At 39.2% G+C, this 26837-nt stretch overlaps 1 protein-coding gene across 1 annotated transcript in view; it reads right to left on the bottom strand.

Annotated features, from left to right (window-relative positions):
- The window catches only part of LOC127661393 (multiple epidermal growth factor-like domains protein 11), a 220211-nt gene that overhangs the window by 25953 nt on the left and 167421 nt on the right, over positions 1-26837 (bottom strand). Inside the window, exons 12-16 of the mRNA XM_052152060.1 lie at positions 19227-19347; positions 13796-13959; positions 13514-13616; positions 7180-7326; positions 4388-4522 (exon numbers count right to left, since the gene is read on the bottom strand). Coding sequence (XP_052008020.1) covers positions 4388-4522; positions 7180-7326; positions 13514-13616; positions 13796-13959; positions 19227-19347 — 670 coding nt within the window. The remainder of the gene's footprint in view (positions 1-4387; positions 4523-7179; positions 7327-13513; positions 13617-13795; positions 13960-19226; positions 19348-26837) is intronic.

Raw genomic sequence — 26837 nt, 5'->3', positions numbered from 1 at the left:
ACTACAAAAAAGTAGGTATGTGGGCTAGCCGTGGTTCCCCTGAGCCCTGCCTTTCTTCTAGTCATTATGATCTGGACAAATTAAAACAAGCTTTCTCTCGAACCTTCTCCTTCCTCTCCTTTAAGATATCAAATATTTATTCATGAGACAGCTCTGAAAGCAATGAAAGTGAATTCTATATATTCTTGCAGCCTTTCCTTAATTTATGAAAAGACTAGTTAATTATGATGAGAAGGTCTATCTATATTTCATCTGGACACCTCAGTAGGGTTCTGTAGAGAGGGACGTGAACGTTTGGATTCATTAGTTTGCGTTTGAAATCTGCCTCATTGACCCCAAACTTGTCCCAAAAACACATAACTGTATCTATACTACAGTCAACATAGAGTCTATATTTACTGTACTGAAAAACGGATCCCACGAAATGGGATGTCTCAAAGAAAATATTACAAGAATGTAGTACAAGTTATGTGTCAAAAATATGTGGACACCCCTTCTAATTAACAGCTTTGGCTTTTCCAGTATTTTCAGTGATGATAAATATTAATTATATGGCTTAAAATTATATCCTTAACTATTGTGTGCATTCAGCTTTGTGTCAACAGTTTGGGTGGGGTACAAATTGAAGTCCATAAAAGGTTTACTGTGTTTGGTTTGGAAGAACATGACTTGCCTGCACAAAGTCCATGGTTGGGATGAATTGGAAGGTGGAATGTGAGCTAGGTCCCATTGCCCAACATCAAGGCCTGACCTTACTGATGCTCTTGTGCTTAAATGGGAGCAAATCCCCACAGTCATGTTCCAACATTAATGGCCATGGTTTTGAAATGCAAATGTTCAACAAGCAAGTAAGGGTGAAGTTTTTGTCCACATACTTTTGGTCATGTAGTATACATTAGGCCCTATCGCTATATTGTCTCTGCTTTTCAACTGGACCTCAACAAAAACAGAGAGTGGCAATATTGACCTGACTCTTCACTGTTTGTCTCACTCAAAAGAAAGAGCTCAGCAATATTCAGATTTCCTGTGAAGGTTATTTGTCAGAGTGTCAGTGATAATGATAATTATTTGCAGTATGGCGGAGCCGGAGAGTCAGCATGGCATTGTACAGATGGGCACAGTGCCAATGGCAGCACACACACATTATGGCTTAAAAATTAAAATATAAATGGCAAGTACAGTGTGACAGGAAACTGTAATTTATGGCCATCATTTATGTACTGTCTCTCTGAAAGGTTTATGAAATGCAACACCATCATTACATACCAATCAAAATACAAATAAGCAATTAAAGGGATGAGAGAAAAAATGTAATTCTCTCATTATTTACTCACCCTCATGCCATCCCACATGTGTATGAATTTCTTTATTATGATATATAAAGGATATTTCAGCTCTCTATGTCCATACAATGCAAGTGAATGGTGATCAGACCTTTAAAGCTCCAAAAATCACATAATGGCATAAAAGTAATCCATATGACTACAGTGGCTAAATCTATGTCTTCAGAAGAGATATGATAGGTGAGGGTGTAAAACAGATCAATAAGTCAATTTTAACTGTAAATCTCAACTTTTACTTTCACATTGTGTAAGTGGAGATTTATGGTAAACCGGAACTGAAATATTGATCTGTTTCTCACCCTAAGTGATTGCAAAACTTCAGAAGACCTGGATTAAACCACTGGAGTCTATATCAAATCCCTTTTTTATTACTCAACCATATACACAAGTGCAACAGTGGGTGAAAGTCTTGGGTGCGGTTCCAAGCAACATAGCATTGTGACAATTACAATAAACATTTGATTTAGACATAACACAGTTTACAAATCTGTTACACAACACAATATACACCTAATAATATACAGTATACACAAAATAAAATGACTGTATACCAAAAAAGAAAATAATAATAATAATTTACAATATACAGTATAAACAAAAGAAGACTGTATACCAAAAAATAAATAATAACAATATACAATATACACAAAATAAGAAGACTGTATACAATAAAAATATTTTAATATTTGTAATAATGTAATGTAATGCAAACCATGTAATCAGTGGAAATAAATATGAAGTGTTGGCATTCAGCTGTTGGTTGATAGTCAGTTGCCAGTGTGTTATTAAGAGAAGTATAAAATGTATAAAAGAAGCTGTCATGAAGTTGGCTGGTGCGGGTTCTGATGCTGCAATACCGCCTGCCTGATGGTAGCATTGAGAGCAGGACATGGCTCAGGTGGCTGGAGTCTCTGATGATCCTCTGAGCTTTTTTCACACGCCGCCTGGTATAGATGTCCCGGAGGGAGGAAAGCTCACCTCCGATGATGTGTCTGGCAGTTTGCACCACTCTTTACAGGGCTTTGCAGTTGAGGGCGGTGCTGTTGCCATACCAGGCAGTGATGCAGCCGGTCAGGATTCTCTCTACAGTGCTGGTGTAGAACCATGTGAGGATCTGGTGGTTAATTCCAAACTTCCTCAGCCGTCTCAGGAAGAAGAGGCACTGGTGAGCCTTCTTCACGATGGCCTCAGTGTGGATGGACCATGTGAGTTCCTCAATGATGTGGACACAGAGGAACTTGAAGCTGCTGACTCTCTCCACTGGTGCTCCATTGATGATGAGGGCTGTGTTCTCTTTTCTCCTGAAGTCCACCAAGGAGAGGTTGTGCTTCTGACACCAGCGTGTCAGAGTGTGCACTTCCTCTCTGTAGGCAGTTTCATCATTGTCAGTGATCAGACAATCACTGTCGTTTCATCAGCAAACTTAATAATGGCATCAGAGCTATGTGTTGCCACACAGTCAGGTGTGTACAGGGAATACAGGAGTGGGGGTGTGAACACAGCCCTGCGGGGCTCCAATGTTGAGGGTCAGTGATGAGATGTTGCTGCCCATTCTAACCACCTGGCATCTGCTTGACAGGAAGTCCAGGATTCAGCTGCACAGCAAGTTGTTTAAGCCCAGAGCCCGGAGTTTCTCATCAAGCTTGGAGGGCACTATGGTGTTTAATGTTGAGCTGTAGTCTACAAACAGCATTCTCACATATGTGTTCCTTTTTTCCAGGTGGGAGAGAGCAAGGTCATCAGTGGAGTGGTTGTTGTGGTAGGCAAACTGCAGTGAGTCCAGTGAGGCAGGCAGCACAGAGCAGATGTGATCTCTGATTAGCCTCTCAAAGCATTTGCTGATGATAGGGGTCAGAGCAACAGGACTGCCCGCTTACAGGCAGAAACTGAAACAGAAAGCACCTGCCCTCAGAACGATCCAGTGTTGGTCAGACCAATTAGATTCTATGCTGCAAGACTGTTTTGATCAGGACTGGGATATGTTCCGGTCTGCCTCTAATGATGACGTTGAGGTCAACGCTGATAGCATAACGCATCACATCAGGAAGTGCATGGAGGATGTTGTACAGACCAAAAATGTATGGATCTACCTGAACCAAAAACCATGGATTAATAGCGATGTTTGTGCAGCACTTAATGCACAGGCCTCCGCTTTTAAGTCCGAGAATGCGAAGGAGCATAAACAAGCAAAGTTAAATGCAAAACTATCAGAGCAGTTAAACGGTAGTACAGGGACAAGATTGAAAGACAGTTCAACACCACTGACTATAGAAGCATAGAAATATGTGGCCTTTATGTGATTTTTGGAGCTTGAAAGGTCTGATCACCATTCACTTGCATTGAAACGACCTACAGAGCTGAGACAGGCTTCTAAAAATGTTGGTTTGTCTTCAACACAAGAAAAAAAGTCATACACATCTGGGATAGCATGAAAGTGAGTAAATGATGAGAGAATTTACATTTTTGGTTGAACTATACCTTTACAACCTCTTGGTGGATAAAGAGACGGAGCTGGCTCACACATTGTAAATTGTTGCATTTTAAGCGTGGCCTATAATAATACAAGTTTAGTACCACATTAATGTATTTACATTCTTGGTATTGAAGCATACATTTCAAAGCCATTTAAGTCATACAATTGTAAATTTAATTTAAATTTTTCTTTGCACATTTGAATGCGTGAGGGACAATGAAACATTTAGCAGAACTTTAGCTTCTTAACATTATCCTTGGTTGCAGTTAACTTAATATTGCATCAATACATATTTTCACTTGTTCAACAAATTAACTTGAGATCAAACAATTTTTAGCGAGCCCCCTGCAGTACTGCCGCAGCCCTCTGGGGGTTGCGGACCACCTGTTGAAGACCTCTGGTCTATTTAATTAGAAAGAAATTAAGAGTGGTTTATTGCGTAATTAGAGTGAAAGTATGGTCATAACTCTCTCTTAGAGCTAGGCTCCACTGATGCGAAGAGCCCATTGGTGAAGAGAGAATAAGGGAAACATGGCAGAGAAACAGAGGGAGAAAGATAAGAGCTACTTGCCTTGGTTGCAAAGCGAGCCGAAGAAGCCGGCCAGACACTCACAGTGACCTGTAATGTGATGGCATGGCCCTGTACTGTGCACACACTGTGGGCATGACTGGCTGCAGCGGTACCCATAGAAACCAGGAGGGCAAACTGTCACAGGAGCAAAAGACAGGAAGGAGGGGAGGACAGACAAGTGTTAAAATAAAAGAGTATGACTGAGATGGAAGAAGAGATTAATAGGGAAAGAGATGATAAAGCAGAAGTTTGAGTTATACGTGGAAAATAAGATTACAAGTCAACCTTATTTTCACATTACAGGGCTTAGTGTGCCTACATGCAACTAGAAATACAATCAACAGAGTAATAAAAAATTATTTGTACATGCACAAAATATGCTCGTCTTAAACTTTAGTTAATTACTAGAACTATTACTGTATAATCATCATGTAAGGAATCCCCAACTGGGGTTTGAAAATGTTACCATGCTTTAACTTTAACCCCAAAGCTAATGCCACCTGTATTGCTAAAGCTGAAGAAATAATGAAGGGGATAGTCTTCCTCATGGTCCGGCTCACTTCACAGTGCACGAAAGCTCAGTCTGTCTATGACCCTCAGCTCTGTCTGAGACTGGAGCTTGTGCAGGTAATTTTTCTTTATTAGAGTCTTGACTGGCTTTAATTGCTGTAGCTTTGTGTAATGCAGGAGAGTGGTGTGTGCTGACCTTTCCACCATGGGTGGTGGGACATTGTAATTAAGATAATTGTACAATGAATAGAGTGGGAAAGATTAATCGCATTCCCTTGCTCTGCTCTCTCTAATCTTTCTATACACATGCACAACTCCTTACTGGGTGAACTTCATGAAACCTGCAAGAACATGTACTGGTCATATTTGACCCAGAAATCAAAAGAAGAAGAAAAAAGAAATTAGAAATTAGAGCATATTTAGTAAAAAATAAATAAATAAAGCCAATATTTCGACAATTAAGATCTTTTTAAATATGACATACTTTTTTTTATCACAATTAAGCACATCACCACCATATGCTCATCATAATAATGCAACGTATATACATATACAGTATACAGTATATATTAAATTATTAAAGTTTTTTAAATGAGGTATAATTTTAATTCCAATTTGTTTATACTTTGTGGTATAGTATGTCTTGTACTGCCTTTAATTTATGCAGATTAGAATAATAATAAAAAACATTGTATTATAGTATTTTTACTGTATTGCAGTAAAAATGAGTGCATTACAGTAATGAAAATCTAATGAATAAATATATATGTGAAATGTGACCTGGACATGTTTTTGTGAGATTCACCCTCCTCCTGCAACATACAAAACATACAAACTATTGTTTTGGCATTTCCTGTTTTCTATCCTTTAATATGGCAGCAATCAGTTGGCTTTTGCCTTGAGGGCACAACATGGTAAAGAGAGACAGCAAGACTGTGAGAGAAAGAAAGATAGACACTGAGCAATGGAGAGAGAAGGTCTCTTAAGAGGAAGACCCCTGAGAGGCTGGGTAAACACTTTTGCTCATAGAGAGGCTGATGACAGCCCCATATGGATACTGCATCTCCACAGTGATCCAGGCACAGAAGTGGGGCTGAAGTGATTAAGATGTGTGTGATTAAAGATTTGCTTGCACATGTTCATGACTCTTCGCTAAGTGCCTCCCTCTTCAACCATCCCCACTCCACTTCAAGAGGGTCGCCGTCTTGATGCAACAGCCATGACCTCCACTCATTTGCAACAGTTGTTTGAAGAGTTTTCAAATCAAACACTTAAGTGAGAAGCTTTGAGAAGGTGACATTGTGCAAGTCAGTGTAAGTGTTGGGCAAAGTCAGAAATTAATCAGGTCTCAGAGCAAAAAAGCAAACAAAAGTGACAAAAAAAAAAATAAGAGAAAATGCAGCAGATATTTAAAATGCAGAGCAAAAAATGTCCTCATTAAATTCCACTCTTTTTCATCTGTTATCTAACTTTCAATATTTCTCATAATATTCTACTCTAGGCTTACCTAGTTAGGTTTAGTTTCTTTGCAGACACTGTAATGACCTGTGACTATCAAATTAGCTATTTTTTCTGTGTCTCAGATCAGTTATGAAACAATCTAAAATCGAATCAAAACCATTGAAAAAATTTTTTTTCATTTGACAAACATTTGCCCTGATAAAGGTAAAAATGCCTCTGAAAATCAATTCCAGGTGCAACTTAAAGGTGCACTCCGTAACTTTTTATTTGTGTCATCGTGGGCTTACACTGACACCTAGTGGTGTGGATGCTGCATCATTCAAACACAATAGTTTTCGGTTACAGATGCCATTGTAGAAAATTACTATTCACAGTCAGCCATGAAAAATGTAATCCATCAGTGAAAGTATCTCTCATAGCTTGCATGAATGCGCAACAGACGACTTAAATTGTGGGTTGTTTCTCTAACACTAACTTTAAGATATTTTGGGGTCCTTTTTTTAGATTAAAGTGAGCAACTATAAATTGCCATTGTATTGAAAAGATGAACTGGGATACTCATTAAAAAATATATTTTATGTTAAGCATTAGAAAGAAAGTCATACGGGTTTGAATGTGAGTAAATTACTTAATAAATTGTTTTTAGTAAACTAGTCCTTTAACTATGCCTTAAATCAGAGGGAATGGATTGGTTGATAATAATGGTGTACAAGATACAAACCCCAGCACCAAACCTAACAATCCAATGTTAGAGCTTGTTCTATTTGGTAAAATCACAGTCACCATGAGGGTTGAAGGAAGGACGTTGACAAGAAGCTTACTTCTTTTGCAGGAAGTGCCGCGGTAGCCAGGAGCACATACACAAGTTCCATCTTCAGGAGAGCAAGAGCCTCCATTCTGGCAGGAGCAGGTCATTGAGCAGTTAGGCCCCCAGAAACCTTGAGGGCAGATGCCGTCACAGTGGATCCCTGTTAAAAGAATGAGGGAAATATCAATGCATGATCTTACAAGCACAAGCATTTCCATATTTACTGGCTTCCTAAAAGCAGAATAAACAAAAGCAAAATAAATAATATACGCGTGTTTGGAGCAGGAACATACACATGTATAGTTGGGATACTAGAACATTAAGGGCATTGCTTTTTAGTTTTTTGGTAATATAATATTTTCCATTGACATGGTAAATGAGCAGCCATCAGTTTTTCTTTGTACATGACAAAAGAAAAATTTACTGGAAAAGAAAACAATATGGAAGATCATTTTCAAGATAATATTATTTTTAGAGAATATATTTGATAATGTTTCTTTTTTCTTCTCATTGGCAATTTGTATTTTCGTTTCTTTTTTAACCTTAAACATCACAAAATTTTGCTAGATTTATACTCGAAACAAGAAATAGAGATTGCCAATGGCTTAAGTAAACTTTACTCAAGAAATGCTCTATGAAAACAAGCCTACTACATCTTAGAATATTAAACATATACATGAATAAATTCTGCTTCTCAAGTCAATTTATCTTGTTTGAAGTATGTTAAAAATTGTACTTACAAAATTGAAAATGTTTTAAATCATTTTTGAAGTGTATGTGTGTGTATGTGTTGAGTCCCAGTTTCTCTGAAAGGAGCAGTCCTGTTTTTGAAAGTGGTGTGTACGTTCAGGCAACTCTTGGCTGCAGCACTAGGCCACACTGTGCTGTGCTCTGTATGCATTTTTGATCAGACCGTGCCTCCCTACCAGTGCAGTGTGTTCATTAACAGGGCCAAGAAGAGCCTCTTCTCCCATTCTCTTTTAGCTGGCTTGTGTGTAGAGCTCCACGAGGGACATGCGCCAGTACACAAGCGCACGCACATACACATACACACAAATATATAAAAAGAAGAGACCTATATAGTCTCAAAGTGTTGAAATGCATTGACATTAGTCAAGCTAACACAGTCACACTGACACACTCATAAACAAGTTCACATTCAGAAATCTTGCAGTGCAGAAAGAGCTAAATACATATTATAAAATGGATAGTTCCAAATCTATGAAGCCATTGTAAAAAACATTTAATTAATGACAAACTAATGCTTGATACATTTTATATTAATGCAGCAAGTTGCTTGGCAACTATCAACAGTTTACAGCAGGCTAATGAACTATGGCAGAAGAATAGTCTATTCTAATTATTAGTAAATGTAACTAATTATTGAATAATATTTATTGAAAGTTGGTGTCTTTTATCATACTGTGGTTATCGCTGTTGTATAAAAATGTTTTATGAAACTTTATGTTTGAAGCATACATGGGTGTTTCTTCAGCTTTAGGGACAGCACATGCATTATTTTATATGGGTTAAACGTTTTTTTGGCACTCCACTCAATTTATGCCAAGAATACCCCTTACTCATGGTAAAATCATGTAACAGGCCTCTTGTGGCTTATTGCTTTAATTATAAAATCTTAATAAATCAGCATCTATGTTCCAAATTCCATAAGCAAAATGTAATAGCATAGAAGGGAGAAATTATGAGCGCACGCACACACACACACACACACACACACACACACACACACACACACACACACACACACACACACACACACGTAGTGTTTCCATGTTTTATGGGGACTTTCCATAGACATAATGGTTTTTATACTGTACAAACTTTATATTCTATCCCCTAAACCTAACCCTACCCCTAAACCTAACCCTCACAGAAAACATTCTGCATTTTTACATTTTCAAAAAACATAATTTAGTATGATTTATAAGCTGTTTTCCTCATGGGGACCAACAAAAATGTCAAAAATTTCGGGTTTTACTATCCTTATGGGGACATTTGGTCCCCACAAAGTGATAAATACACGCTCACACACACACAGACACACACACACACACACACACACACACACACACACACACACACACACACACACACGCACACAAAGAATCAGAACACCCTTTCAAGCTTCAGCTCAGGAACCTCATTTGCAATTTCCTTTGACAGAGACTTGTCTGAGCGAGTGGCATGGCCCATTAAAACAGCATTAGTCCCAAGCCTTTGAATTAGACCAGGTCTAAACTCCAGGGACAGGCATGATGCCTGCATCATCTCGGTGGCAGAACAGAGAGGTGGCAGGGTGGGGGGTGGGGGCAGCAGGGATGAGCGATTAAGACAAGCCCAGCCAACACACATCAAAGGAGGGGCAAGCCTATTTGAGCTTCTGCTGGGCTAGGAAGAAAAAAAGTCCTGCACTTCCATTATTGTCTGCAATGAATGAGAATAGAAGATCCCCCTGAAAGCCTAATGGTGACAAACAGAGAGGCTTTTAAGCAGAGTGAGGAAAGAGAAGAAAGAGAAGAAGTGACTCTTTGCATATGAGACTTCTCTAGAAGAGAACTGCCAGAGGGACCGCTAGCCAATTAATGAGTGACCCGCAAGTACTATGACACATTACTTTCCACTTTGCATGTTAAGAGGACACACAAGTGCATGTGCCGGCACACACAATGCAAGAGTCTCTGCAGGGCACTCGGTTTTATACTCACAATCCTCCACTATAGAGGCCCTGGAGCTCCTAAAATCATTCCTCAGTGTTTCTTTGCTTTCTTATTCCATCTATCTCTGTTACTTTGTATTTTTCTCTTCCTTACCCCATTACACTACCACTCATACTTAACTAAAAAGGTATGAGATGCTCTGTTACATGTAAATAGTTACATAAAAAACTATTACATATATAAAAATACATAATACAAATATTAAGTACACATTTTAATTAAATGTTATTTTATTAGACAAATTCAAATACCATCTTTCCGCTACAAGATACAGTGCATGACATGTAAACTAAGGTTAGTTGGCTTCTATGAGTTATGCACAAAGTATTTACAAAGAAGGTAAACAAGTGTTTCACATCATAGCTGTTACTGTATCGATAACCTGCCATTGTTACCTTTCTACTTGATCTAACCCTTAAAATTAATTTTGCTTGTGAAACCTAATTTAGTCAGGTTGATTAAGTGTTTTTAAATTATTACATTTCTAATTATAATTTATCAATTATATTTTTGACTTGAATCAAACCAGTTTATTTTCCCCCAGTGTAGCATCAATGGAATGCTGCATTGATCAATCAACATTCAGGACTGGAACTATACATTTCACAGTGTTCTTAGCAGGTGCAACATGACACTACATATTTCTAGTTTCTCTGGTGTCACACTACATAGCACAGCATTTACTCTTTCAGTATGGACAGGAAAATACCTTGTCACTAGAAACTTGGTTATAATGTTTTATTTAGAGTGGCCATTTAATTTCTGTCTCTCACTTGCCTTTTTTCTCTCTTTTGATAAAACGCTCTTAGCTCGTCTATCCTCGGGTGTATCTCCACTCTCTTCCTGTACGTTTTACTCCTCTTAGTTTAATCATTCTTATCCCTTGTATGTCAGAAGTCTTCCACCTATTGCTCTCTCAGGATCATCTTTTTATCTTCTTACCTTCTCTAACTACAATTCTTAAATTAACAGCCTCAATATAATATGTATGACTAGTTATGAGTCTAGAATAGTCTACAGATTCCAGAGTGTCCTCATCAAATGTTTTCTCTCTCTCTCTCACTCTCTCTCTCTCTCTCTCTCTCTCTCTCTCTCTCCACGTATATTCTTTGTATCAGACTTGATGCTATCTTCTCATATATGCACTATGTAAGCCTAGCTCTGTCTCTCTCGATAGCTTCCATAAATCACTGCTCTGCATAGTCTCTTTGTTCAGATGCTTGCAGTCTCTGAGGCCTATTTGCACCCTGGTGACTCCATTAAGACTGGCAGATGGTGGAGACCTGGGCAGGATTCAGAGCATGAGATTTTTGCGTTGCTGGCTCCTTCTTGCAGATAATGAAAGCCACATCATTTCCCAGAGCACATGGTAAAAATGTAGAGATCTGAATGGAGAGAGTGATCGAGGGCTTGCGGGCAAAGACACACCTACAGACCCAACCTGCTCCATCTCTCTTTCCCTTGATCTTTCGCTCTCTTGCTGTATAAAAAGTAGTGGTGGTGTAGTGGGCTAAAGCACATAACTGTTAATCAGAAGGTCACTGGTTTAATCCACATAGCCACCACCATTGTGTCCTTGAGCAAGGCACTTAACTCCAGGTTGCTCCGGGGGGATTGTCCCTGCAATAAGTGCACTGTAAGTCGCTTTGGATAAAAGCGTCTGCCAAATGCATAAATGTAAATGTAAATAACACTTTCACATGTTACTGTAATGTTTCATAGATTCTAAACATAGCCCTTCTGTGGTATTCAAACATGTCCAATCAATTCCTCTCAAACTTTCTCTCACATGGACACGCAGTGCTGAAACCGCTATAACAGAAGGTGTAAACACAGTGTGAAAGGCGAGTAAGCAAGCCGCAGAACGACTGTTTCATTCTGGGTCAGTGCATTCTAATTAGGTAACATGCTCAGCAACAGTTATAATAAATGCTTCATGGTTTGAGAGATCTCTTATTAATCTGCCCACAGGCTGAATCCTTGAACTCCTCAAAGTGAAAACTCTTCAAATGTGGCATGTGGATGTCGTGTGAGTAAATTTTTTGGAGGCATGGTGGTCCTGTCAGTGTACTGATCTGAACATCATACAGTATTTAACATGAATAATATAATCTAACATACTGTATAGCATTAATAAGTGTTGAAGTCAAAAATTGCTTTTGATTCGCTACTGAAATAGAAAGAGATTTCATATACATTTTCGTATTTATAATTAGATTTCAAAATTATTCTAACATTCACACATTTCCCTCAGATAGAAGGCAATTTAAAGATTAATACTTGCTTGATGACAGAGACATTTTTAATATTACATTTAAAAGATGAAATAGATTGATACTATAAAACGTTGTTGTTCTATTTTATGAATTCATATGGACAACCTTTATTTATTTATTTTTTTGAGTCACAGAAGCCATTATAATATCACAAATAAATGTAATGCTTCTAAATGTATTATATAGCATTTGCTTCATGAAAATCCCATTGGGTACACTGTAATATCTTGAGAGGTTTTGATATCTTCAAAATTGTGCCAGCTGACTCTGATAATTATTAGTAGTAGGCGATTATTACAAGGGCTAAATGATATAGCTTAAAAATTATAGTGCAATATTTATGTTTTGCTCTGTAACGGCTTAAAGGGATAGTTCATCCACAAATTAAAATTCACTTATTCACTTACACTGATGCCATTCCAGATGTGTAAGACTGTCTTTCTTCAGCAGAACACAAATTAAGATTTTTAGAAGATAGAGCTCTTATTCTTACGTCACGCTTCATGTCAGCTGCTGGCAGGAAGAGTTTTTAAAAGATAATAACGTTTTAATTATTGATTTATTTTTTACATAAACGTATCGGTTTGCTTCAGAAGACATTCACTGATCCACTGGAGTCATGTGGATTACCTAAATATGACTTTTGGACTGTCAAAGTGCTGGCACCCACGTTCTCACCGGAGCTTACTACACCTACGTCATATGCTGGAACTCGACTCTCTTGTGAACGTGCGGACGGCCGTTATGCATCCCTTCACTTAAGAAGGCTTTATTAATCCCCTGGAGCCGTATGGATAACTTTTTTGATGGATGGATGTACTTTTTTTGAGCTTCAAAATCTAAGGTACCATTCATTGCGATTTACAAAGCTTGGAAGAACCAGGATATTTTTTAATATAACTCCGATTGTATTTGGCTGAAGGAAGAAAGTCATATACACTTAGGATGGCTTGAGGGTGAGTAAATTATGGGATAATTTAAATTTTTGGGTGAACTAACCCTTTTAAGTGCCTACTCATGAGGCACAAAATAAGAAAGGACTCTAAAACGAGTCCAATGACACCATATTTAGCAAACTTAATAGCTAAATAAACCCAGCAAATCACTGTGATATTTATAATGTAAAGTAGTTGGTGTTCTATTGCTGGCAAAATCATTGTGAATATATTGTAAATATTCAATAAATTGCCCTGTCCTAATTATTAATACTAGTAGTCTTAACCTGTGCTGTTAACCTATGTTGGTGCTATATAGGTAACATTGTGTATCAGATTTCCCTTTAAGAATTTTGTCCCTTGTCAAGTTAACTTCTGTCAGTGTGATTGTCACTCACCTGTCCATCCTGGCAGACAGCGACAGAAACCACTCACAAGGTCGCATCCATCAGCATGGTTACAGTCACAACGTTCACGACACTCCAGCCCATATCTGCCATTCTGAATATTTGTACACACACACACACACACACACACACACACACACACACACACACACACACACACACACACACACACACAGTATCGATAAGTCTAAACTGCACTGTCATAACAAATATAAATATATAAATCAAATGTCTCCAGACACACAATGGAATCAGTCTCAGGAATACACTCACAGGGCAGGGCTGCTGGCATCGGTCTCCTCTCCAGCCTGAAGAGCAGGTACATGAGCCATCTATTGGGTCACAAGCCGCATCGTTAGCACACAAACAAGTCTGGTTACAGCCCGAACCCCAAGTCCCGCTGGAACAAAGGATTGAGCAGTCCACACCCTGCCAACCTGCCAAGGAAAGGGAGAGAGCACAGACATTTGTAAATGTATTAGCACCATTCGTTCCTTTAGTAATTTAATGGCTTCCTTTACCCACATTACCAGTCAAAAGTTTGGATACACTTGACTGAATATACAGTATATTTATCATGATCTTAAATTAATATTCTGGGATCAATACAAGTTAAACTCAGTTGACAGCATTTGTGGCATTATGTTGATTACCACAAAAAATTTAATTGAAAAAAGCAAAACTCTGGGTTCCAGTGAGGCACTTACAATGGAAGTGAATGGTGCCAATCCATATATGTTAAAATACTCACTATTACAAAAATATAGCCAAGACAACATGCTCGTAATTATGATTCTAATGTGATAAAGTCACTTACTAAACTTTCCAGTGTAAAATGATATCCAATTTAACAACTACGTTGCCATGATGCCATAAAACAACGATTTAAAAATGTTTACAGCTCAAATAATACCTTTAACAGAACAATTAATGTAAATGCTTTCATAAAATTAAAAGCTTCACATTTCTGACTTTAAACCCTCCAAAAACTGTAACCTTGATTTGTTTTTTTTGTTTTTTTTAAGAAAAGGAGGGATGATTTAAAACTATTATTGTGGTAATCAACATTATGCAACAAATGCTGTCGATTTAGTAAATCATGTTTAGTAAATTTATTTTGTAGTCAAATATAAATTGTGTCTAGTGCCTACATGCCTTTCCCATCTTTACAAATTATTATTTTATTTTTTTTAGCTTTTTTTAAAATCTTCTTTGTCTATTTAAATGGATGAGTTAGACTGGATTTTGAAGGAAAAGCAGCCAACAAGTGCCTAACATATGCTGTATAACTCCAATACTGTTAAAAAAGCATCCTAGGTTGATACCTCAAAGGTACTAGCGAGGAAGACGAAACATAATATAGTTTTGATTTTAAAAAAAATTTGGCCACTACATAATTCCCATACTTCCATTTGTTTTCATTTCATAATTTCAATTAATTTACTATTATTCTTGATTGTGGGAAATAGCTATAATAAAAAATGAGTAGGTGAGCCCTAACTTTTTGGCAAGTAGTGAACGTAAGTGCTAAGCATGAGATCAACACAACCAAGAGTCTACAACAAATTAGACTCAAATTAGATTTCACCTTTTCTCCCTAAGTTTTACCCAAACAAACCTTCTCTGAGCTCAGTTAATGAAGCAGGCAGAGGAAGAAGTATAGAAGAACAGAAGATCTAGAAGATTCGGTAACACTTTCTATGAAGCCCATATATATAATGGGTTGTAACTCATAATTAATGTATCATAATACACCTTATAATGTGTTAGAACTTCTAATAAATAATTATAACCATAATTATAATACTTACCTATTTGTATTAATAGAGTATAATGCATTATAAGACATGCAACATCCAATTTTATCTTCAGAAGTTATAATGTATTATTATATATATCTCCACACATACAACAGTTAGTTCCGTTCCTTGAATCTGATTGGACGAGAGATGTTCCATGAGCACTGATGGTCTCACACCATCAGCACTCGGACGCTTCACTGTGTGTGTATCATTCCACTTGTGTTCGTGTCATTCTAAACTAAAGTGCAAGAGCACTGCATACATGTTAAGAGCTACTGTAGGCTATGTGTCTATTTTAACATCTATTTTATTTTTACATTACATATGTTAGCAAGCAAGTGGTGGCAAAAGATAATTTTGTGTGTAATATAATATGAGCCAGTTAGGTGACGTGAAGTGAATCCACATCAGCCACTGTTTATATACAACAGTGCTCTGTGATCGCTCGTATTAATACTACACTACTAAAGCTAGGAAATAGCTTTAAACAAACAATTCAGCTTTAAACTTCACAGCTGAGAGACACAACAGACTGATTGAATACAGAACTCAAGGTGCTTACCTCTTACTGGACTTTCCACATTGAAGAAGACATTTAGGTTTCTACAGTGAATGACTCTTGTTCAGCGGCTACCGCAAAATAGGGAGGAATACCCCACTTGAACGGCTATTTTACCACTGAGAAAGCTGATCTTCAGAAAGCTGACAGCATCTCTGCTTGTTGTGGCAACAGGTGATCGCACATGCGCTCTCTCTCTCTCTCTCTCTCTCTCTCTCTCACATACACACACACACACACACAGATTTTTCTCTTATGGAAAGATATTGCTAATTTTATTCAACAAAGTAGCATTCAACTGATAACAATGTTTCCCCTCCAGCTGATTTTGGAACGGTTCGGCAGAGCCCAGGTAGACCTGCTTGCCTCCCGAGAGACCTCCCACTGCCCGCTCTGGTACGGCCAAACAGAGGCTCCCCTTGGGTCAGACGTGCTGGCACACAGCTGGCCCGCGGGGCTACGCAAGTATGCATTTCCCCCAGTGAGCTTTCTTGCATAGGTGCTGTGCAAGGTCAAGGAGGACAAGGAACAAGTCACACTAGTGGCTCCCTACTGGCCCAACCGGGCCTGGTTCTCGGACCTAGTGCTCCTCGCGATAGCCCCTCCCTGGTGAATTCCCCTGAGGAAGGACCTTCTTTCTGACCGCATCTCTTTCTGTCCTTGTTAGAGCCAGTTGTCCTTTCTCTTTGAAGACTGTAGTGTACACCTTTGTATGAAATCTTCCGTTTTTAGGCAATTTCAATCATTGTACAGCCTTCATTCCTCAAAACAATGATTGCCTGAAGAGTTTCTAGAGAAAGCAGTTTCTTTTTTGCCATTTTTTACCTAATACTGACCTTAAGACATGCCAGTCTATTGCATACTGTGGTAACTCAAAAACAAACACAAAGACAATGTTAAGCTTCATTTAATGAAACAAATAGCTTTCAACTATGTTTGATATAATGGCAAGTGATTTTCTAGTCCCAAATTAGCAATTTAGCATGATTACTCAAGGATAAGGTGTTGGAGTGATGGCTGCTGGAAATTGGGTCTGTCTAGATTTGATCAAATATGACTTTTTTCAAATAGTGATAGTGTTGTTTTTTACAGCAGTAATGTCCTGACTATACTTTATGGTGAATTAAAGTACAATTTCCTTCTGAACAGCAAAATCTGTCCATTATTCCAAACTTTTGGCCACCAGTGTATACTGTATATATAACATACAATATATATAATAGGTATGCTTTAAGTAAAGTGACAAAAGAAATGGCTAATAAAAATCCATAAAATATTTTTAAGTAATTATAAGACATTACAAGTCATGCTGGAAGTTATACTATACATGCACAAAATACAAAATAACACACATTCAATGTACATTTTGAGATGATATGAAAAACCCTTGTAAAGCTACAAGGTTAAAATATATCAGAAACTCTAAATGTGTAATGTCAATCGCACATGTAGCCAATCTTCTTACACCCCAGTATAAATAAAATCAAACTGATTCTATACTGGACTTTATTCAATAAACGTTAATGTTTCTGGATCTTATTTGGAAACTTAATAAATATATTAAATATATATACATTATATAAGTTTGACTTGTATTGTATGTTACAAGTTTGTAAGAAAATATTGCTTTTGTAACTTTACTTAAAGCAGGCAAAGAATGCTTATAATATGATCACGTCATAAAGCATTTTGATTGTCACAAATCTAAAGGTGCCTTTTTGGTCGAGGGGACATTTAAGTGGAGGTGCCTTTAAGAGCACGCGCTACAGCACAATTCCCCGCTGACAGGCTGAAGTGGCCAGCACAACAACCCCCCCCCCCTCCACCACCAACCACTTTTGGGTTGGTTTCTATTTCAAGTCCCTGACTGATTTCTCTTCCCACTCTCTCCATTTTCTTGTACCTGCTAAGGTCTGTGCAAGTCACTATAATGCATTATACTCTAAAGTATAACTATGAATAAGGGAAGTCTTGCAGTGTGTTATAACTGTAGTTATAATTATTTATGGAAAGTAATAACTTATAATAAGGTGTATTTTGAGACATTATGAATTTAAAATTCATTATAAATATGGGCTTCATAGAAAGTGTACAGCAGATTCTTTTCTCTTGCGACTCACACTGCAAAGCAGTCAATGAGTGGAATATATGCATGGTTTGAGGTCAACATGAGAGCACGGAGGGAGAGGTATAAACGTTGTGTAGCACACTAGGGTTCTGCATTATGAATGGGATGAGGATTATAAAGGTAGGGTCTCTAATGAGCTTCCTCCTAAACTGAAGGGACCTGAATGGATGCTCCGCTGGTGCAGGCCTTTCAGGATGTGCCCATATTTATGCAATACAAGGGCTGCCCTGCAGGTATGGTTAGCTGCGGTCAGCCAAATGCTGCGGCTCTTGAGTATTCCTACTGATTTGTTATGCTTTTACAGCTGAAATAAGCCATACTATGTCTTAGTAAGTTTTAAGTGGTTATGTATCATTTGAAAGTGACCTAAATGGGCTTTGAATCATTAAACACTGAATGACCAGCTTTGTATAATGACAAAAATGGATATATGGGAGTATCTGATGTCTGATGTACAGAGAGTGTTTGATTTAGCAGTATAATGGGCTAGTAAGGTGTACTAAATTTAATTTTTTCAATTTCAGTTTTTTTCATTACATTGATTTCAGTCTGTAAAGTAAAGTGAAAATGATTAATTGTGCCTGGAAAAATCAATTGTAAAGATTACAATTCATCCTCACAATTAAACGATTTAATATTGATCTATTCATGTTGTTCATTTTACAACCATGTTTTCGGGTTGGTTAAAAACCCACAATCTTCCATAGCTTTTTCTTTCTCACTACACAACAGAAAGCAAAAACACAAATTAGATCTCTTTAATATCTCAATTGTTTCTCCTCAACAGCAAGAGATTAATTAAATTGAGAGTAAATGGAGACTTCTGCTTAAGTTTCTAGCTGATAAGATTTTGCTCCTGAGAAAAAGTCCCCAGTAATCTCACATGTTTCCATTAGAATTTCAGAAGACATCTCAATGTAGCAAAGTCTTCAATCAAATGTCTTCGATATGAATATTTCAAAATGAACTCATAAAATTATTTAAAAAAAATCAAATCTGAGGTAAAATATTCACATGCATTTTAAATCTCTTAACTATGTCAACAATTATCTCATTTGGGTCTATTGTTATTTCAACCTAAGAAAGTCTTCAGAGCAATGAAAGAGTAATCTCTGCACATTCAAATTTTCCTTTGGGTATCACTGTCTTTAAGAGAGACATCGGGATAAGGATAGATGAAAAAGAGGGAAAGCATGAGAGCAAGTTATGCTGTACCTTCTTTACAGATGCAGGAGCCATTGATCGGGGAGCAGGATGCCTGGTTGTGACAGTGGCAGGTGGAAGTGCAGTTAGTCCCATATAGTCCTAGGGGGCATTTCTGAGAACAGTCATCTCCCTGAAAAATGCAAACACACAGGAATTGTTGAACCATTCGTTAAATATTCATTAAACAAAAATAGTAGCACTTTCCATTACAGTGTCCATGTTTCACATATTACATTTTCAAATAATTAGGTGTGCTTGCTAGGGAAAGCATCATTATTTGTATTGCTCATACTCTTGGCGCACCCATCATTTAGAAGTGAGGGGGACAGAATGACAAATGTAATACCAATTTTTACTGACCATTGACTTATTGATCGAGATTTATTTTCTCTCATATCTCTACTTGCTCTTAATTGGCTTAATAGGCTATTTATGAAAAACAGAAAGAAAGAAAGCCATGCATATGTTCTGTACTGTTTATAGCACATTACACTGTATATTGTACTATATCGTTTATATGTTGCACATTTTTTTGTTTGTTTATTGTATGTACATTGCAAACGTAAGCAAACCTTTATGCTTCCTGACTAATTTGTTCAAACTCAACAAAATACTACACAATACAGAAAAGACATGTACAATATAGCAAAAATAGAGAACCCTACAAATTAAAACCCATCACAAATATTTTATGCATAACACATCAAAACTGCGAGTAACTTTAAATGCTTCACATCCACAAAACTACTTTGTTTCATCTCTCTGCCTTTTCTATTTAATTATATAGGATCATGCAAAAGAAAATGGTAGGGTTAAAACATGTTTTCCTCATGGTATGCTTTGAGTCAACTAACTGAAACTGCATAACATTTAAAGTTATTATAGCAGTGTGGCAGGGCGGAGGGTTGTGATTATACACACCCGGTCCCTTATCAGGCTAATTAAGTCTCCGAGATGGATAAAGGCCAATGACAGACGGTGGTGCGAGGAGAGAGAGATAGTTTACGGACATGTCCGTCATGTGTGTTTGTCTTTTGTTTGAGTTTGAAATTAAACTATTATTTATATTGAAATAAGTTCTCGCCTCGTCCTTCCCATTGAACCCCTTTACAAGCAGCCTGCTATGAGTCAGTCATTTTATTTATAAAATGCCAATGCTCAATACTGTAATTAGTGTAATTTTCGTTATCCTTTAGGGGTCAATACAATAAAAGTGAGTATTAAAACATGCAGAATACAGCAATGATAAAGATAGACAAATGTAATGGCTGTTAATGTGTGAAAATATCAATAAAACATTAAAGGATACGTATTATGCCCCTTTTTACAAGATGTAATATAAGTCTCCAGAATACGTATGTCTGTGAAGTTTCAGCTCAAAACACCCCACGGATCATTTATTATACCATGTTGTAAATGCCTCTTTTTGGGAGAAATCACCCAAAAAGTGTGTGTCTCTTTAAATGCAAATGAGCTGCTGCTCCCCGCCCCCCTTTCCAGAAGAGGGCTGAGCCTTTACAGATCCTGCTTCGGATACTACAGCAACAACAAATCAGAACCAATGTGATTGACAGCATAAATACCGGAGTACATTCGGAAAGTACATTCGATTTGCAAACATTCAAATAATATAAAGTGCGATACTTACATCTTCAGGATATAAAGCTGGAACAGTTGGTACATATCCATGCTCCAAAATCAATTTTTTTTAAAATCCTGCTTTATATTGACACTCATTCACAAAGCAGTCCGGTGTAAAATTATTTGCACAAACATACACAAATTTATGAATGTTTTGGGGCACATTTCCCTCAAAAACAAAACATGTCCACTGCGTCTTCAGTGGCTCTGATGCCGGGAGTACATGAAGACTCTTATGTTCACTATTACAGCCAACAAAAGAACACTTATGATGCTTACGAAGTTGAAACATTATTCTTCTCACTTTATCTGCTTCAGCGTGGAAAAAAATGGTGGACTGTGTGCAGATCACTCCATTAAAAACCATTCATTTTGACACACTGTTATTGATTAATAGAAATATAAGAAAGAGGAGTGGTTTTAATTTGAAGGGCTTTGATAACTTATTTGTGAAAATAAAATCAAACGTGCATTGGGTCAATAATATTAGCAAATTATATTTATAAAATAGCTTTCTAATATTCACCAAGGAAAATAGGCAGAGTAAAAAAAAATGTATACAGCACAATTCAGAGACCACATGGCAACTTGCGTTACTTGACTAAATCGTAAGAAACAAATGAAGGGTTTTTGACACTTTGAGCTCATCGTGACTGTGTTAGTTGAGATGCAGCGTTAGTGTCTCAGGCGGGTGCGAGTAAAGACGTAACAGGTGAATGATTATGTTGTCATGGAAATGATGATGGAAGGTCATAAATTGTCTCTTTAGAGATCGGACCGGTGAATTTAAATCTGGATTTATACATACATATTTGCCCAAATTGCCAGTAAGCAATGCCTGAGCAACCACCCAGAACACCCTAGCAACTACATAGCACCAACCTGTCAACCACCCTCAACAACCTAGGATTATGTTGGCAAGTTTTGAATGGGTAAGGACCACTTATATTTTTCTAGTAATTAGTATAATTCAGTACATTTCCAAAATATCAAAGCATACGAGTCAGATATGATCTTAAGTCAGACACAGTTGTGCTCAGAAAGGTGAAGAGCCTATATTAGGGTCAGATTTTATTTAATCAGCAGCAAAACATGAAGTTTATATGTAGTTTGTGTCCTCATTGCTATCACAGACTGAGGTGCCAGAGGATGCTCAGAGCACTGTGCTAAACGCCTGCTTTCCCCAGCTGCATTAATGAGCACAGAGCCCCTGGCCCTCTGCACCTCATAAACCCTCTTCCCCAGCCAAACAACACCACTACAATATCTGTGCTTTACCAGGCCTAACAAGCGAGTCGTCTGTATCCCAAAGCTGGCCGTCACCAGTGTCACCTTGCCATATCCCTGGCTGTGACTGACAGCTGACAAAATGATTTAGACTCCCAATTAGTGGGGTCATGGCAGTGTGCCATGTGGCTGCTGCCTCTGTCTCCCTAGTGCTGCAGATTGAGCAGCAAAGGACCCACTCTCTCATTATCATCTGGAACTAGAACTGAGCGGGAGACAGGATAAGATATGCCACAGGACGCCATGGGCACCAAGAGGGACTTAAAGTGAGACTGAGCCTCACAATGTATATTTTGTTCCCCCCTCTCTATCTTTCAATCTGTCATACTTTATCTTTCTCTCTCATTCTTTCACTTTGATGCAATCATCTACAATCTTTTCTCTTATTCCTACACTTTCCTTTCTTTGTATGCTGTCTCTTTCTCTCTCTTCCAATGCATTCCATATTTCAAATATTCTCTCTATCTATCCATCAGCCTCACTCGTCCATCCTCAAGAAAAGCTTACTGTGTGGATCCATGTTTTATCAATTTACATGCAGTTATCTTTTTTCCGTTAAAAAGTGACAGCAACAAGACTGCTAACAATGGCAGTTCTGTTTTACTGAAAAAGAGACTTAATTCTAGCCGTATGTGGGGCGAGAAAGTTTGTCGGTTCCATTTTACAGCAGACCTGCAAATTACTGGTGAATGGGCTGGAGGTAAAAGAGTGTCTGGCTCACAAATGACCACAGGGATTTGCCGAGTCCCATGAATGTTCCAAATTACACTGGACAGCCCTGAGAGCACTCACTCAACGGAACTCTTCTAAAAGCAGGGTAAAGCATGTCTTATGTGCAGAGGTTACACATTCTGTAAACCTAAAGTGTTATAACGTAAAAAGAGATCATAATTTCACAAGGATATTATAGGCATCCATGAATGTATAGAATACTACATTAGAGGTTGGTGGTGGCATAGTGGGCTAAAGCACAGAACTGATAAGCAGAAGGTTGCCAGTTCGATCCCCACCACCACCATTGTGTCCTTGAGCAAGACACTTAAATCCAGGTTGCTCCAGGGGGATTGTCCCTGTAATAAAGGCACTGTAATTCGCTTTGGATTAAAGCATCTGCCAAATGCATAAATGTATAATGTAATGTATACCTGATCTGCCTCTTAAAAAGTAGGCAAATAGTGATAGATGCTATTCACACTAAGCAGTCTTGTTGCACTAAGTGTAAATAGCAACCAAAAACATAGTGTTAGGTGCAATTTGCATCCTTTTATAAATACTAACATACAGTATAGGGGGATCACTGCAGCATGTTTATTTAGAGTCCCACAGACACCCTACACCAACCCCTTTCCCTAAACATAACCCTACCCTTCCCTTACTAAATTAACCATGGTTTTATTACAGTAACCATAGTTTCACCATAATATTTTGTGGTAAAATCATAGAAACCCCCCCAAAAAATACATGTACTGTACTAACGCCATATTACTGTAGTAACACCATGGTTAATTCTACCCGGATCAAATCTTTCTCTCAACTCCCTGACCTTCACTGTGACCATATCACTGTGAGGAAACAACCTTTTTATTCTTTTTTATTTATTATTATAAGTAGTATTAAAGGAAATATTAAGAGTGGACACTGGAAACCAGATGGGAAAAAAGGCAGAATCAAACCCGTGTCATCCTCACGAAAAAAGCTCATCCATATTGTCGCTAAACCCCACACCAATGCAGCAACATTGGGGGTGCAGATTGTCTTCAATTTGTGTGTTTCATACCCCAAAAAACTAAACAAACAAACAAAAGAGGGTACATTTTTGGTATAATTTTAAAAACATATTTTTTAATGATATAGATTATGATAATGTATGAGACTCTCAGCCTAAGAAACTGCTGAAAAAACACAAAAATCACTTTTGATCTAATTTATTTTACATAATTTCATTTGACATATTTCAGGGTATAAATAAGGTGGCTCAGAAAATGTTTGTTTTGTTCCCGATAATGTCATTTGTAGTGGAGTAAAATGTTGTGTTGGTACAAGAAAGCAATCAAAAGTTAAAACATTACAAAAATAATTTTGTGTCCAAAAGCAGGCTGCGCCTTTTCTCTCTATATGTTTCTTGCATAGATTTAAAGTGGCTGGGGCCATTTAACGTTATAACACGCATCAGGGAAGGCATTTTTTTCCAACTCTTATTCTTTCGGGGAGAAAATGACCCCATGGAGACCACATCCTGCCCAGGCTGGGGGGAGGTAAAATGTGGCAAATATGTCACATGGGTTTTCAGGCCACATGTGGAAGTGGCGCAGTGGTAGATCCTACCTGCTGCGAGGGAGGAGTTGCTACAAACACAGCAACCGAGGGGCAGAGGGTACTGCCCAATGAAGACACAGGTCCGCCGGAAGGGGGACCGTACCGTGGAAAATACCCATGGGGGATTAAGGCCAATCCTGTGAAGCACCTACATTTACATTTATGCATTTGGCAGACGCTTTTATCCAAAGCGACTTACAGTGCACTTATTACAGGGACAATCCCCCCCGGAGCAACCTGGAGTTAAGTGTCTTACTCAAGGACACAACAGTGGCATCTTGGTGGTGCTGGGACTTGAACCCCCAACCTTCTGGTCAGTAACCCTGAGCCTCAACCACTGAGCCACCACTGCCCCACATCCCCACACCTATTCCAGTACAGAGTAATTAGTACCCGTAGTGGGTCTTGTCGGGGAATTCCTCCACTGAATTCGTGGAAAAGAGGGCAAGGGAGGAAGGACATCCAGGGAGAGCAAGTTTAGTGGACTCTCCTGGAAGAAAGAGTGCACATGATCACCTCAGTGGAGGGGAAAGGCGCTTTGTGCAAGCGGAACACCCGGTCAGACGTTCAAAAATTCCCGAGTTCTACGTGCTCGGAATTGAGAGAACACAGGACGAGACCGACTCAACCCTGAGATTGTAAAATCTCGTAAAGGTATTGGGTGTTGCCCAGCCCGACGCTCTGCAGATGTCTGCTAGGGAGGTGCCGTTGGCCAGTGCCCACGAGGATGCCACAATTCTCGTCGAGTGTGCTCGAACCCGCAAGGGGCGGGCATGGCATGAGTGTGATAGGCCAAAGTGATGGCATGGGTGTGATAGGCCAAAGCGATGGCATCAAGATGACCCAGTGAGCCCTGCGTATGGTCCACATAGGTATGCAAAGAATGCACCAGACACAGCGACAAAAAGGCTGGGTCTTCCTCCTCCTGGAGCAGTGCTTGCAGGTTCACTACCTGGTCCCTGAAGGGGGTCATAGGAACCTTGTGCACGTAGCCTGGTCAAGGTCTTAGGACGACATGGCTGTCTGCCAGACCGAACTTCAGGCAAGAGTCACTGACAGAGAACGCTTGCAGGTCCCCTACCCTCTTGATGGAAGCGAGCGTGATCAGGAGGGCCATCTTCAAGGAGAGGTCTCTGAGATTGACTGATTCTAGTGGCTCGAAGGGGGTCTCTGGAGGCCTGATAGGATCACGGAGAGATCCCATGAGGGGAACAGGCATGGCCTGGGAGGGTTCAGCCTAAGGACTTACCGTCCACTGCGTCGTGGTGAGCGGATATATCGGCTACATAAACATTCAAGGTGGAGGGAGACAGCATCCCCTCCAGCCTCTTCTGCAGAAACGAGAGCACTAACCCATCTGCACATCTCTGCGGATCTTTAGATCTGGAAGAACACCAATTTGCGAACAAGAGCCACTTCAGGGCATAAAGTTGCCTGGTAGAGGGAGCTCTGGCTTGGTTGATCTTGTCTACAACAGCAGGAGGTAGACCACTTAGATGTTCCGCATCCCGTCCAGGGGCCAGACGTGGAGGTTCCAGAGGTCCACTCCACGCTGAGCATGCCCTGTCACGACAGCGCGTCCGCTGCCATGTTGAGGTTGCCTGGGATATGAGTGGCGCTCAGCGACCCGAGTCACTGCTGGCTCCAAAGGAGGAGACCGCCGTAACAATTTATGTATGCTATAGTGTTGGTGCTGTCTGAACTGATCAAGACGTGCTTGCCCCGATATAGTGGGAGAAACCGCCACAGGGCAAGAATTACAGCCAAAAACTCTAGGCAGTTGATGTGACAACCCAGCCGGGGCATGGTCCAGGAGCCGGTGGCTGCGGGCCCGGGGGCCCTGACCTTGTATGGAGGCATCTTTGGTGACCAGAACTCGTCAGGACACCTCCTGTAGGGGGACACCTGTCCGCAGAAAACAGAGGTCTGTCCAGGGGTTTAAAGTCTGGTATGTGCCGAGGTGCCATGCCCATCTCGGGACTCGAGTCTGAAGCCAGTGCAACCGCCGCGGAACATGCCATATGCCACAGGAGCCTCTGGAATTGTTTTAAAGGAACGGCTGTGCCTGGCTTGAACAAGGTGAGGCATTTCAGCACTGACTGCGCACGTTTGTTGGTGAGGCGTGCTGTCATTGAGACTGAGTCTAACTCCATGCCGAGAAAAGAGATGCTCTGAACCGGGGCAAGCTTTCTCTTTTCCCAGTTGACTTGAAGACCTAGACAGCTGAGGTGCCTGAGCACTTGGTCCCTGTGGGCACATAGTAACTCTCGAGAGTGGGCCAGGAGATGTCAGTCGTTGAAGTAGTTGAGTATGCGGATGCCCACTTCTCTTAATAGGGCAAGGGCTGCCTCTGTGACCTTCGTGAAGATTTGTGGG

The sequence above is a fragment of the Xyrauchen texanus genome, chromosome 21 (genome assembly GCF_025860055.1).
Source record: "Xyrauchen texanus isolate HMW12.3.18 chromosome 21, RBS_HiC_50CHRs, whole genome shotgun sequence".
Classification (NCBI taxonomy): Eukaryota; Metazoa; Chordata; class Actinopteri; order Cypriniformes; family Catostomidae; genus Xyrauchen; species Xyrauchen texanus.
This window is presented reverse-complemented; position numbering and strand designations above follow the sequence as displayed.